The sequence below is a fragment of the Nymphaea colorata genome, chromosome 1, assembly GCF_008831285.2.
Source record: "Nymphaea colorata isolate Beijing-Zhang1983 chromosome 1, ASM883128v2, whole genome shotgun sequence".
Taxonomy (NCBI): domain Eukaryota; kingdom Viridiplantae; phylum Streptophyta; class Magnoliopsida; order Nymphaeales; family Nymphaeaceae; genus Nymphaea; species Nymphaea colorata.
This window is the reverse complement of record NC_045138.2, coordinates 16,660,325-16,675,562: the sequence shown is the minus strand read 5'-3', so window position 1 is coordinate 16,675,562 and position 15,238 is coordinate 16,660,325. Positions and strand designations below refer to the sequence as shown.

The 15,238-nt window shown below is 38.8% G+C and overlaps 1 protein-coding gene and 1 pseudogene across 3 annotated transcripts; both read right to left on the bottom strand.

The window, feature by feature from the left end:
* Positions 1 to 409: 409 nt before the first annotated feature.
* LOC116260946 (BEL1-like homeodomain protein 7) lies at positions 410 to 6,480 on the bottom strand. 3 transcript variants are annotated; one of them, XM_050080507.1, is made up of 7 exons: positions 6,312 to 6,480; positions 5,891 to 5,941; positions 5,364 to 5,466; positions 3,362 to 4,600; positions 1,552 to 1,925; positions 1,409 to 1,469; positions 410 to 1,289 (listed from the first exon to the last, which is right to left on the bottom strand). In XM_050080507.1, exons 4-7 carry the CDS (start codon positions 4,418 to 4,420, stop codon positions 636 to 638), a joined length of 2,148 nt encoding a protein of 715 aa, XP_049936464.1. In that variant the 5' UTR covers positions 4,421 to 4,600; positions 5,364 to 5,466; positions 5,891 to 5,941; positions 6,312 to 6,480; the 3' UTR covers positions 410 to 635. The 3 variants fall into 3 exon arrangements, with proteins under 3 accessions (XP_049936464.1, XP_031495363.1, XP_031495373.1); XM_031639503.2 differs by lacking the exon at positions 6,312 to 6,480 and having other exon boundaries at positions 5,338 to 5,466; positions 5,891 to 6,305; XM_031639513.2 differs by lacking the exons at positions 5,891 to 5,941; positions 6,312 to 6,480 and adding an exon at positions 5,533 to 5,881.
* A 6,665-nt stretch (positions 6,481 to 13,145) lies between these two features.
* LOC116260443 (non-symbiotic hemoglobin 2-like) lies at positions 13,146 to 14,323 on the bottom strand (annotated as a pseudogene).
* Between the last annotated feature and the right edge of the window lie 915 nt (positions 14,324 to 15,238).

The window sequence follows — 15,238 nt, the reverse complement described above, 5'->3', positions numbered from 1 at the left end:
TTAATCGGATTTTAGGAAAGAGAAAATTAAACCATTAATCTTACAACCTTTATAAAATTTGAACTAAATATCGATTTTCTTTTTTTTCTTTAACTTATAATTTTGAATGTTACACGTGCCCCTTATATATATATATATATATATATAGAGCAGCATCAAGAAACAAAAAAGATCATCAATCTGTTTTCTGCAGATTGCAGATTATGATTCCTCTGAAACCAGTCAATCTCTACTTCAACCAGATCCCAACCATGAATCTGAACATAAAGGTAGACTCGGGCACTATCATCATTCTCTGGCACATCCAACCTTCGGCTTAAACTTGGTGCGCCCTGAAACATCATCGGAGCAGCATTCTCAGGGCCTTGATATCCTGAACAGGTTTGTCATCAGAATAAACTACAGGACATTTTTAAATTTACAATGGAGACAATAATTCCTTTTCTCTTTTGTCATATGTATCCAACGTTACAATTATACAAGAACATGGAAGTGGCCTTACAGCGAAAGTAAGAATACAAGCTCACTTCTATATCACACTGCTTCAAACTGATAACCCGCTCAGCTATATGACAAGAAGCTGACAAACTTTTTTAATCACCATTATCCTCATACAAGCTGCTAACAAGCTTCTTTCAAGACACAAAGTCATGCAACATGTTGGAAGTACCAAATTGTTGCTGTCGGTTTCCCATATTCATGTACTCAATAGCAGTTGTGCTGATGGAGGTTGGATATGAGTTCTCGGCTCCAATGGCCATGAAATTTTGTCGTTCACTGGATACTGGTAGCCCAACATCACAATGTTGCAGACCCAGAGTGAGAGAAACATCATTGCTGGCACATGCCTTGCTGGTGTAAGCATCAGTTCCAAACCTCTCCAAACCTGCCATTTGGAATGAAATTATCCTCTCACCAGTACCAGAATGGAAAAGAGCATCTTGACGAAGATGGTATCCATCGACGCTGGAGCATTGGCCAATTGATTTCATGTTTCTACAGTTGCCACTGTCTTTTACATCGATTTCAGCTTTATTCGCCATTCGTGAATCTGTTATGGGGTCCGACTTTGTTCTATCATTCTGGCTAGCATGGTATTTTTCTGCAGCCACCTGTCTGCTGTCCCGAGACTCTCGTTCCTCAGAATCTCCTTTTGATTCACCTTCTTTAGCTGCATTTTCTGATGAAGAATTTGAGTCCAACTCAGTTTCACCAATTTCCTCTTTGTACATCTCTTCAACCATTGGTTTCCATAGCCGAACACGTGCATTGATGAACCAGTTAGACACCTAAGCAACAACATGAACATAAAATTATAAAAGGTAAATTATGAACTTTTGTGATTTCTATGCGTGAAAGAGAGAGAGAGAGAGAGAGAGAGAGAGAGAGAGAGCCCTCATGATGGTACCTGGCTCCTAGTAAGGCCAGTTTTTTGTGCTAGCATAAGTTTATCGGAGTCCTTTGGATATCTGGCGATGAAATATCAAAACATCAGTCCCAAAAAATGGGCCAGTATATTTGGAAAGGAAAAAGAAGTGTCCAGAGTCTTACGGATGAAGGAAGTGTTCAAACAGCCAAGCACGAAGAACTGAAACAGAACTTTCTGGTAAGCCCCTTTGTGGCCTCCAAGCATGCTGGTGTATCATCCCAAGCTGCTGCAGAGCTCTCTGTTGCCTAAGCTGCTGATCCACAAATCGAAGACGAGAAAGGCCACTGTTTTCATTTGATGCATCTTGTTCTCCTAGACTTCTTCGACATGCACAAATTTGACCACTTATTGCATCCCGCAAACAACGGAAGTGACTAGAAATAGTTTGGAAGGCAAGTGCAGTGTATGTCTTAGCAGCACCACACCCAACGATTGCATCAAAGGATGAAACAACCACTTGCAATTGATGGTAATATTGTTTGTACCTTCTGTCAACCTGTAGAACAGAAACTAGCTTCAGTATAGAAAAATTACACTCCAGAAACAAGCAGTTGTGTGAGAAATAGGTTGCACGGATCAACTTCCCCCACTTATCATTTATTTGCTTGATTTGTTGTTGAACACTACACTTGCTGCTTTTCTGGGCATAACAAGCTGGGTTTGGGAAAGAGGAAAAATTCCCCTCTTTCACAACTCAGGCACTTGGTTGGCCCCTTTCTATTTCTGCCTCACTGTTGTGTCAATGAGGAAATGGGAGAGCCAACAGGTCAATTGTCAATCCATATTGCAGAGCGTTGATTCCAAACACAAGTAGAATTGAGGTTGACTTATTAAATCATCAGATTAGACAACTAAGACGGGCCAATCCATCAAAATTATGTTGAGGTATATTTCACAAACAGCTATAGGTGACATTCTTTCTTGTGCATGACTAAAGAAAAGCTTTTGCTCACCGAATTTATTACCGCAAAAGTCCAGGTTTTGCCTTCCTCACCCCAGAGTACACCAATTTTTAGCTTCATGACAAAGATCATGTATTCATGAGTTTTCAACTTTAGACACCCTTTCCAACTTGGTGATACTTCACCAGTCCCTATTAAAGTGAGTCAAGACCTTGCCGGCTACCAACTTTATAATTTTGGATTTAGGCTTCTGAAAGTTTTCAAACATGATGTGCAATCAATGACAGAGGCTTATGGAGGTCAAGCCCATACCTCAAAATGTAAGCAGGTGCATGATTGAGCTTCTACATCATTAGACCCTAACTATTTGTGTACATCATGATTCAACGATAAACTAATTCTATACAAGCAACAGAATTTGGCAGTTAAGAATAATCATGGTAAAATAATGTTATGGGACATCAGTATTGTACTCACATACTATAGCAGTATGTCACATGGGTGAGGAGTGAGGACACATGTACAGGTGTAGACACCAGTCCAGAACATCTTAAAAAAACTTTACAGGGACATAACCATATTTATATATAGCAACAATAAGATCTTAAGAAAAAAAAACACATAAATTCATTACTTATACTGACAAAATGTAAATTATTAAACAAGAAATACCAAAATAGACCAGAAAAACACAAAATACAATCTTGCCATGTCCAAATCATGTCCCGCACACACACCTATGTCCAGCTGTGTTGACACAGGTGTGGTGCCCTTCCAAGCCTGTCCGTGTGACATAACTATAGCACCAAGTATCAAATTTCAAAAATCTTTCAAAGACAAACGTGGTTCATGGATCTTTTACTGAGTTCAAACACGTACATGCGTTTTCAACTTGTCATTTCTTATGTACTGAAATCATGTTAATCGTCCAGCAAGTCAACTAGACAGTTCAAATATGTAAATATGCTTTCACTGCTTATTTAGTGAAAACGCATCAATGGTCCAGTTAACTAGCGAGAGAGAGATGCACCTCATCTAGCATTGTTGATAGTTTTGTCAGCTTTGATTGAAGCTCCTGTCTTTCAGCTTGAGAGAGTTCACTAGAGGGGCCTGTGGTTGATTCTGGAAGAACCCCTGCAGAGGATGGGTTCTCAGATGCATTTATTCCTGCATCCATCTCTTTTGAACCTGCTCTGCCGATAGGCATTTGAAAGTTCTGCTTCTTGTTGTTCTCAGGCTTCAAAACTTTCCGAACATTCACAACCTCCTCAAGCAGCTGTTGTGCTGCCTTGAGATACTTGGAACTTGGAATTGCGCCTGCAACATTTGAAAATCCACAGGAAGAGGGATTCATGTGCATTGATTTTGTCATATCTGGAGGCTGAAAATTGTTCAGTAAGTTAACAGGAGGATATTTATTGCCACTTGACTGCTTACTACCAGAGATATCACCATTCTGAGGCTCAGCCCCTAAACCTGAAGGGCATGAACCAATAACTGGAACACCAGGATTATCTTGTGGATACTGAAAAGGAGACAGTGGAATTGCAGATGGAACCCGTGTCCCAAGGCTCAAAGATAGTCCTTGCCCATGTACAGCTGAAACAGCAGACTGCTGTAATGGCAAATTCTGTCCACCTTGCAAGATGCCCAACTGCATTTGCATACCAACATCAGCACTCATGCTGTTGCGGTTGATCAAATCATTGCCACAGTTCATGCGTCTATCAGTATCCTGCATACTGTTGAGAGTGACTCTTGTTTGCATTAACATTTCATTCCTGCTATCTCTCGAACCATTGAAAACATTGTTCCCAAGGCGAGATGTTACCAAATTTGAGAGAGCACCAGGTTGTGAAATATCAGCAGATGACAGCATAGGATCAGAAATAGGAACTTCAACACAACTTTGTGGAGATTGAGGATGGTCCATGCTTTCTGAATATGTATTGGCAGATGAAAAGTTCATGTATGCCATGCTACCTGGAAGAGGTGCTTCTGGATACAAACAATGACCAGTATCCTTAACATATGGTGCAGGCATGACCTCTCTTTGGACACTAGAACCAGGGAAGTAGTATGTAGCCATGACTATCTTCCCTGAAACTGACACTGCTTGGTAGAATCAATTTTGGCCAAGCATGAACTCAACCAAAGAAAGGCAGTTGCCTAGAAAAAATAAATGTGTTTGAGTTGAGAATGTGGCCTCAATGAGGTTTCCATCTGAGTCAGCAAGCACACAGTGTTTCCTTGGAAAGAAAAGCATCGACTGCAAAAGCCAAGCACATGAGATAGAAGAGCAGGTCACTGTATGTAGATAAGGAGCATATATCAATAAAAAATGCGCATTTAAATCTTCTCGACTTTTGCTGGGAAACATCACTAGACGCACTAGAAAATACATGAACCAATTGCAAGGCGAACCAAGCTAGAGGTTTCATAGCATTAAAACTTTAATTTTTTTTGTTTCCTCTTTTTATTCTTTATGAATTTTCTGGAGACCAGTATCCAATTGAAGAAATTGAAGATAAGCATATGCAAGATAGAAGCATCACCAATTTTAACACAGATTTCCAGCAACCACATAATTCAAAATTTATCAATTCCCTGGCATAATTCTGCCCCATGTGCAAACTCACACTGCTGCTACATTTGCGATTTCTCAATAATTCACCAAAATCTGTGGTTAGATAGGATGAAAACATTTGAATCGCTACAAACAGGGTCCCAAAGTCATGCACCACTATAAATGACAGACAGCAATTTCATGCCACCTGGTAAGGCACTAACAAACAGATCAAAGAAGCACCAAAAATATGGGACCTTGAAGGAAAAGTTTCAAATATCGCACGACAAAGAAGAGAAACAAGATGGTTCTAGCAGGTCGATATGAACATAAGTTGAAGGCTGTGAGCGTCGCTGCGTCAGACAGAAAAATAGGTAAAAACACATAAAATCATCAGCTAAGATACTGAAAAGGAGACCTTTTTTGTACTAGGTCCTTACAGGAGTAAGCGGAAGAGCAAATCTACCTGTCAAAATCAGAAGTTCTAACTTCAAATAAACAGACTTCTCTCCAGTTTTGAGCACGACTGCAAAAATTTTCCCTCTTCCTCGGACCAGGCACAACAGCACCTAAAAAAAAAAGGATGCATAAATCACAACAAAGGCCAAGCGTGTATTCACAAGATTTACACTTACACAGAAAGCAAAAGCAGCATGTCGAAAAACTTCTATCTGTTCCTAACCATACAGAAGTCCATCCCCCAACCCACAAACTCCATTGAACTGTTGAAATCAAGTATCAGCCGATCCCAAAGATACCAACTGGGACTTCGCAGAATATAGATAAACCAGAACCAGAAGGAAGCACAAAAGTTGATAACCATTCAATCTCTCAGAAGCCGCCATAATCGTCACCCCGTTTCAAAACAAAAGCAGAACTTATCATAACGAACAACAAAAAGCATAAATTATCAAGTTGGTGTTCAAGGAATGGATAAACAAAGCCATAAATATCTAGAAAAGGAAGAAGAAAAGGAAAAAGAAATGCATGTACCTCTCTCTCCGACTCTTTCTCACCCTCACTGTCTTCGTGCGTCGTGCGGGTCTTCCGGGAGGCAGGAGGGAAAGGAATTTGCAGAGAATCAGCAAGAGAGAAAACTCCCTACCGGAGACAACTCAATCCCGAGATCATCAAAATCTTAAAATAATTCGACTAAAGAACTCACTCGCAAACAAAGCAATCATCGGGAAAACACCAAAACACGCAAATCATTTAAATACATTATTCTTCCTTCGTTTTTTTACTATTCTTTTCTCCTTCATCTCTTTTTCCACCATTTTTTTAATCATCAAAACCAACCTACGCATTACGAATAGATACGAGAGACTTTAATTTTTCGTAACTATGTACAGAACGGTATCGACCAAATTAAAGTTGGGGACTCGCTATCCTAGGAGATTCCCAAAGGTCATACCTATGCTCCCCATCAAATTCACTTGTACCAAACGATCTCAAATGTTTGAAAGGGTAGTTGGTCATCAACAGTGCTCCCTTCGGGCGCAAATGCACTAGAGTTGTTAGTCCTCAACGCGATTCTCTCTCTTTCTCTCTGAACAAACGGATAAGCATGTCCGTCTAGGTGGTGGAGACTCAAAATCCCAGGTCTTTCACTTGGTTAGTACTGGGGGATCCAGCGCACCAACTCAGGCCAGTGGCCAAGAGACGGTTGGTAGTGGTGAAGGTTAGAAATTTTTTGCTAAGAAGATTGTTCCTTTAAATTTCAAATTTAATAAGCTGGTGGTGTGTCTAATTGCTCATAATAACTACAATTTGGCTTTCCACCAATCGTCAGTTTAGGGGTGTTAACTCCTGTGGCAGAGCTAAGTCCACACCAGCCTACTAAATTTACATTATTTATATATATAAATTTCATTATTTTTTAGTTAATTTTTACATATCAGTGCCCCTTAAAGTTTGAAATTTAAACTTAAAGTACCCCTTATCCAGAAATTTCTATTAGAAAAGCTAAGAGAAGAATCTTCTGCTCCTAAAAACAGGGATAGCAAAACCCTTTGGGCTATGTATCAAGGTTTTTTGCTAAGAGAAGAATATTCTGCTCCTAGCAACAGCGAAAACAAAACCCTGTAGGCCGTCTTACCTAAGGTTTTTTGCTACTTAAACATGGATTTTTTGAAATCCAACTTGCCCAGATCCATTGCTTAAAAGGATCTGAAAAGCATGCATTTTAGATCTGTATCTGACCTGAAATTCAAAGTTATCAAAAAGTAGTACATGAGCCTGAGTTCATGAAAAAGGTGATGCCCACAAAGAACTAAAACTTTAACTGCCTGTTTAAGAGCAACAACTCGCCCCACTTCATCAACCCTTTTGATTTTTGAAACCTTCCTTTCTCCATTAAAAGTCAAGAGTCCAATCAATTTTCGGGTCCACAACTGAACCAAATTGGATTGGAAGAGCACATTAAATAAATCCATTATTAGCTGTCCTAATGACAAGCTTGGGTGCCATTGCTCACCAAGAGGAGCTCAGGTGGAGTTTAAAACTAAAGTCAAATTCGACCTTTGCACAAATGTATATTAAATTTAATTTTCAAGTACAACCAGAGCTTCAATAGCTTATTGGAAAAGGTTTAGAGACTTCACAAACTTGAAATTTTAAAAACTTTCTGGAACTTTATTCACAACTATACAGGGTTTTTCACAAGGTTCATAGTATTAAGGTAACATTCATGTGGTCAAGTTTTTCAAATAATGCATATGGGTTTCCTCTTATTAAGGCGAAACTCAAATTAGCATTATAAATAACAAGTTCTTTCAAAACTAGTTTGGATGCTGAAACCGAGTTCCTAATCCCTGAGGGGGTTGGTGCAACAGATAAGATGGGGGCTGGTAAGTGGCGAAACTCTATTTCAAATTCTTGAGACGTCAATTTCTTGGGGCCTGGTAAGTGGCGGAACTCCACTTCGAGTTTCTGAGACGTCAATTTCTTGTGCTTCTAAAGAAGGGCACCCATATGAAAGTTGAAGCATAGTAAGCACGTCTATCCCGAGACACCAAACTTGGGGAATAGGGGGAATGGTAGCGGTTTCGGCCTTTTTATCCCGAGACACCAAACTTGGGGGATAAGGGGAATGGTAGCGGTTTCGACTTTCTATTAAACAGTATGATGAAATATTCTTTCTGCTCACTCAATCAGAGTTTCCAACATGCTTTTATCTATAAACATAACACTTTGGATGTTGACCAAAAAGGGACGATACCTTATTTCAAAGAAAGATTACAAGAATACTGAATTACAAAGCTTGTAATAGTTGCTAATCTTCTTTTTCTTGGCTCTTGATTTTTGAATGAGTCAAAGGAGAAGCTCAGATCTGAAGCATCTTCGAAGCAATAAAACGTTTCCAAAGTACATCCCCGACTCAAGCAGGTACACCTTGCTTCCATTTCTTATGTTCTCTTCTCTAGTATTTTCTGGGACGTGGCCGATTTTAAAAGGGCCGAAAATGAGTTGGGTGTTCGGTCGTTTTCTATTGTGCCCAACAAAATTTTGACCTGACCTCTTATTCTATTGTATTTAGTTGTCCCGGAACAGACCTGTTCTATGTTGACCAAATTTGTCCACCTTTTGTTTGTACCGACATGACATGCTTTAAATGTGTCCAAACCCTACAAGATAAAGAGTGCTAGACAGATCAGCCCATTGCAATTGAAAAATTTGTTGAACAATTGCATTGGAAAATTCAAATACTCGAAAAATTTTCAATATCCCAATTGTTCAACTATGAGCTTCATACTTCGATTCGAAGAATCCACTAACTATGTTTGTTTGTCTTATTCAGTGAATGAAGTTTTATGAAGACCACAAATCCAAAAATAAATCACCTTGGTCTGTTAATCCTTTCAAGAACTGAGACACTAATTAAATTTTCCTCCATCCTCTTGCCCTCAGGGTCTAAAGTCGTGTCGGCACGAGCAAAGGGTTAACACCTATGATAATCAAATTTCTAAGATTGACCTTCTAGCAGATCCGACCAGCTATAGATTCATTTGTATGTCATCAGTACTCACAATCTCTTGGTTCATTCCACCACCCTTAAAAGAGACCATTGCCCCCCCTTCTTGTGCATGCTCTCCTCGGTTTTCAGGGACTATGCTTCGGGACCTTTTATGATACAGAGGTAGAGCGCACTGTGGCATGAGTGACTACTTCAAAACTCGAACTTGAGTCTTTAAAAGGGCCCGACCACCTTGCCACCTAATACGCTACCGTCCCTCGGGGTTATTTGGTCTACTTGTGCTGGTATTCATCTTAAATGCCAAAACCAACCCATAGGTTGGAATTCTAGCCCTTTGGAAGTACTTCCCTTCACATGCTTGGCAAGCCTATTGAACCAAACTTAATTGAAAGAGATCAAATCCACTTCCGTTGCGGCAATCGAGGGCATTTTGGGTAATCAGAAAAGTCAAAGGCCATGAACGTCCTTGGCCCACCTTGTGTTTGGTTGGAGGTCAAAGTTGGTTTGTGGTTGCCACTTACCCTTGTGGTTGAAGCATAGATAAGCTGTTTAAATCCCCTAACAACCAGTTGGTGGACCTAAACTCCCCTTTATATCATTAATCTATTAAGAAGGTAAGAGAGGTAGGGGGGCAGCCCCATGCCATTAAAAAACAAAAGAAAATAAGAGTTGGTACTTGGTACATTTTTATGATTCAGCATATTCTTTCTAATAGTTGAAAGTTTACATATTTCTTGGTATGTCTCCCATTTTCAAAGTACCAACTCATTGAGTTCAAACTTGGTTGAGCCCAGTTTGGCTGTTCTGGGTCCAATCAGGCGAGCCCACTTGGCTCATTCTCACCAGCCAACGTGGGGGAAGGTGAGAAGTTCAAATCTCAACAGTTGGAATGCAAGGAAAGAAGGAAACTAACATTTAAAGAAGAATAGAAGAAAAAACCCACCAAAGGCTATTGGGCAGAGGGTCTCCATAGATTGTTTAAGTTGTTTGGTGCTTTTACCAACCATAGAAAATTCAAAATTCTCTCTCTAAGAATAAGAATGATGTTGGGCAACGGTGCCTTGACGTCATTGCAAATGGAAATAACCGCTCTTCTGTTTTCAGATGCTTTACGTTTCCTGTTTTTGGTATGTAGAACCTTTCCAAAAGGTTTGATTATGTACCTAATTATGTGATTCCGCGGTGGCATGATTCTACCAGAAATGCAAATTCATGGGCTAAGTAAGTAGTCTTCCTAACACAGCTTGTGGCTTCTAAAATATTGGACAGATGGAAAAGAAATCCGCCATGACACCGGATATGGTCGCAGACGTCGCCGGAGCCCCGGGGAGAGAGGGAGGAGAGGCGAGAGACATGAGAAAAGAGGGCACTGACACAGAGTTTTCAGTTGAGGCGCACTAATTCAAAAAAAAAAAAAAAAAAATTAGACCCTTGGAATATATAATGAAATGATTGGAAAACAATGAGTAATAAAAATTAAGCAAAAAATTAAAACACAACTAATATTTAAATAAATAAATGTTTGTATGACTGTGTGGGCAACGGCCCTCACAAGCCTACGTGTGGATTTGCCACTAGGAGAAAAGGACTCAGAAGATCAACTTGGTTCTCACCTATTTGGGATGTACCTGTGATATGTGGAAAGCTTGGGTCACCATTCATATATATTGAATGGTGACTCGAGCTTTTCAAGTCATCCAGCCGTTTAATTAAGGTTGTCATATTCATTATGATGAATGGTTAAGAAAAATAAAAAACAAAAAAGTAATGGATATTTACATAATTTAATATTAGTTCACACATTTGTTCATTTTTTTTACTTTGAATAGCCAGAGCCATTATTTACTCAGTCATATATATATATATATCGAATTAAAGGCTTTTATCCAATGTTCACTGCTTGGAAACCATTAGACTGAGTAACCAAATGGCATGATGCATTTAATTTATTTAACAATAGTCTTTAAAACACAACTTAAGGCGCAAGAATGAACAACTCACAATAGGAACCCAAGGACAAGGGAAAGGAAGGAGGTTTTCGGCCTCTCACTCCAGTGGTAGAATTCTCTTTCACTCACCCGAATGACTCACAATACGGAAATAATACCTCAAAAAAGACATTTATATATTCAAAAAACATGGTTTCAAACATTATTTTTAAGAAGAAATTGAGTTGATTTTTTGTTTATAAGTGATACTATTGTCTCTTAGCTTATGGCACATAAAAAGTTCAATTAACACCATTAAATTTCTCCATGCTCAACATAAACAACTATTGACACAGTTTTATACAGGGGCGGGCCAAACGGTCCGCGGGTCGGGCTAAGAGAAGCGACGGATTGAGCCAAACAAAAAAATTTTGATTTTTTCAATATAATTTTTTTTCCTGCACTCACCTGGGCCATGGCCCAGGCAACCCCCCCCCCCTCCCTCCGCCCCTGGTTTTATATGTGTGATACTTATGAAGTTTCATATGTCCTTGGAACATCATTAGGTCTAGAAGATGTGTACTCTGTCATGGCTGCCGATGTACGCGCCCCAGTATTATATGCAAAACCTCGATGCTATATTTACAGTTAATATTTTGCGTCGTGAACTAGATAAAGAGCATTTTAAAGTTCAATTAAAGGGCATTTGCTTAGAGAAGTATTATGTTTTTGAATAACACTATATTTTTGTCTTAAAAAATATGTTGTGATTATGTTTAGTGTTTGATTATTAGATCTAAGAACAATATCTACGGACACGGCATGTTTCTTGAACAAGAATATTATGACGTTCTTAAGACCACATATTTTATGAACATCTGGTACAAAAAGAACACATTGTTCTTCTCATCAAAAGCTCTCTTAGCATTCTTTTATTCCAATTTACATCACAATTCGATGGCTTTGCCATCGGTAGATATACACTGTGAGTTGAGTCAGATGTTGGATATCATACAGGTGTCAAAAGCCCCCCTTGGTTTACATATTTAGCTCACTCGAAGCTATTTGAGCCGACAAAATGAAAATTCATTAAAAGCAAGATGTGGTGACAAGGCGTCACCAATGTACAGAGATAAAAGAAGAAGATAAAAAAGATATAAAAGAAAAATTAGCAAAGAAAACGAGAACAAATAACACTTTGACGCTAATTGAGAGTTGAGACTAGGGTTCCAAATGGAATAGATCTAGATTTGACGGCTTTGTCATTTTATATCGTTCCTCAGGGTGAAGTTTGGTGTGGGCAATTGCCTACACGGAATAAAAAAAAGATACTTAATTTTATGTTGACACTTTGGCGCAATTTTTGTTAATTACAAGTTGATCCCCCTTAAAAGTTAAAACTTTATTACTAGTGCCTCGAAGTTTCTGTTTCTGCCTCCGCCGCCGATTACATTCAATTCCAACCCGCCCTGTACCATATTTAGGTACCCACTTTTAAACCCTTGTTATTAAAAAAAATTGTTCATAACTATAAGCCATTTATATCCTTGATAAAATTCGTTTGCTTAATCAACTGAGGTGGTGTTGGCACTCATGATAGTTATTAACATTTTATTGCCGAAAAAAAAAAAGATGGGAATTATAAAAAATGCATGTCTTTTTGTTTTATTTTCAGGGTGCAAAATATAGATCTACACTCGACCTTATAAGAATTTAGGATAACAGTGTGGATCCAAGCATTGTTGGATCCATTTGGATTCGATTCAAAGTTTGAAAACCCATATAAATCTTCTTACGGTGATCTTCATTGAATCTATGTATCTAATAATACAGTTATCTGGAAATAGAGGCCACACATCACCGAAGGTGCATCTATAAACTATTAAACTTAAGTTTTTTTTTTTTAAATAATAAACTACATTTTCTTGTTAAATTTCAAACCAATGTTGTCAAGATCCATTCAATAGCCGAATTGGTTGAATCAGCTGGGAATCGTTAAGAAATAATAAAAAGTATTTTTAGAAAAGTATTTCAGAATAGTAAACAAAATTTTTAAAATATTAAAAATACTTAAGGTTGCGTTTGATTATCGTGGATCTGAGATCCGCAGTTTTCAAATCCGCATCTTAATTTCCAAAATGAGTTTTTCCGCGTTCTTAATTTCAAGAGGGTTCAGATCCGAATTGATCCTCGCAGTGTTAAGCGAATTAAAACCGGAACAGAAACGAGATCAATTCAACTAAAACAACTTCGAAAAGCTTTTTAGTTGCGAACAAAGTACACAAACTCCCTAATCCAACATCGGAAATGGATCGTCAAGCGAACTGGACCGGATCAGATGGATCTAATTGGCAGATTGGATCTTCATCTCGGCTATAATGGCAGTAGCTAGTTGGTGGTGGGCTTCCGCCCATGCAGTGCCCATCTCCTCGCTCCATTTCTCCCCCACTGCTTCCTCCACCACCTTCAGAAACGCCGCCTTTATCACCTTTTAAATCAAAGAAAAAGAAGAACAACAGATGTTACAAACTGAAAATCTCAGTTACAAGCGCTTGTGATGATTAGTGAAACAATTATGTGTAGCGTTTAGTTGTTGAATTTCTGTTTCCTGTAACCTTTACCGCAACCTGATGAACGTAAAAATCTCGCCACTTGGGGTACTGATCATGCAGCTGTGAATCCTGAAGGCAAGAGGAAGAAGGAGCTTCCGCTCTTACCGGGACGGTAAGATTATGCTGCTTGCCCCGAATTTAAGAACCATATTCATAATCACGCCATGTTTCTTAGAACAAAATAATATTAGTTGTTTATAAAAGGAATTTAAATAAAAAATGTTCTTGAATCTAATCAGAAAACGAAAAATGTTCGGGGAAAAAGTTCTCAGATTTATGACGTTCAGTAATGTAAAAAGGCAGGGTAGATATACCTCAAAGTGAGATTCTTGGACACCCTTCTTAAGGTGAATGGAGGCCATCTTCTTCAGCGTGCTCCCCACGGCCACAATCTTGCCCTTCTGACGCAGCTGAGCGGCCGACTCACAGGTCTACTTGTTCACCAAATCGAAACAACAATACCAACATGATTCCGATGTAAACAATAGCGAAAGAGATACAGAGCGAGAGAGAGAGATCAATAGGTCCTAACCATGGTGAACACTTTGACGACATGAGATCTGAGCTGGGGGTTGTTCTGGGGGGTTTGGTTCGGGTCCTTAAGGAAAAAGGAATAGAACATTCCGGCCACCTCCGGCAACATCTGCCCAACTCTGGCCTCCACATTGCAGCAAAAGCGGCGGAGCCAAGTGAGTGGGTTGCTTCCACTAGGAAGAATAAGGTAGGTGGAGGAAACTGCAGGCAGCAGTAGTACTACTTACAGGGAGAGCATCTTCAGCCCAAGCTCCTCCACGTTGGGCTTCATCAACTCCCACGCCTCCTTCACCATCGCCTCCTGCTCTGCGCTGAAGCTTATCGATCCCATCGCTCCTACAGTTAAGTACTCTCGACTGACAAACTAAAAGCTAGAAGGAAAATATTTCAGCGGAAGAGGAAGTTTGAGGAAGAAAAGAAGATGCACAACTCTGTGGTGACTGCTTCCGATCGAGCTGCTTATAAATACAAGACGACTGCATCTCCTTTTACGGCATTATTTTTTTTCGGCACCAAGAAATGGGCGAAGCGGAGAGCGAGTTGCGTGCGCCGCTTGGTGCACGCAACACATATACTAAAAACAATCTATTTTGAAAATTATTTAAAAGAATGATTGTTTTTTTTTCGATTTTTTTGGTTTTGATAAAAAGTTTTTTATTCTATTAATCAAAAGTATTTTTTGTCATTAACTATATTAGTGTATGATTGTTTTTGTGCAACAATAAAACGTACATAATCCGCTTGCGCATAACTTGTGTACGAAATTTTTGTGGGTAGTGAAGAAAACACTCTTCATTAATAATTTTTTTTGACAAAGACAAAATTTAAAAAAAGTTAAAAAACTAAAAAAGCAACTCTTTTAATAATTTTTAAAATATCTTGATACTAGTATTTTTTTTTTTAAATATGCGTTGCCTGAGAAAGATTGTCCTTTTTCTTTAATGTTATAGCAGGTTCCTACAAAATAATTGGTATCGTCATGTGAGTTCATTAAAATATCGGCAGAACCTTATGAGAAGCTTGCTTTTGCACTCTTTCCATTGAAAAATGCAAAATCCCAAGGGTTTTTCAAGTTATGTTTATTGGCATTCTAGAGTTGGAGGTCTACAATGTAGACACTTAGATGGTTTTCAGTAATTTTTGTGGAAAATCTAACCATATGAGCAAATGTTGATCAATATCCAAAAATGCAGGGATAAAAATTAATGATGAAATTATGTTTGATAGCATTCTATAATCCCTTTTACTATGGACAATGAGAAATTGAAATTCTTAATATATCGCCAAAACT

Excerpts from the sequence above, each read along its gene's own strand:
- LOC116260946 (XM_050080507.1), bottom strand. The coding sequence starts at position 4,420 with ATGGCTACATACTACTTCCCTGGTTCTAGTGTCCAAAGAGAGGTCATG. Across the intron at positions 1,470-1,551 it reads TTTGAACACTTCCTTCATCC|ATATCCAAAGGACTCCGATA; the intron begins GTAAGACTCTGG and ends TTTCATCGCCAG. Across the intron at positions 1,290-1,408 it reads CTGGCCTTACTAGGAGCCAG|GTGTCTAACTGGTTCATCAA; the intron begins GTACCATCATGA and ends GTTGTTGCTTAG.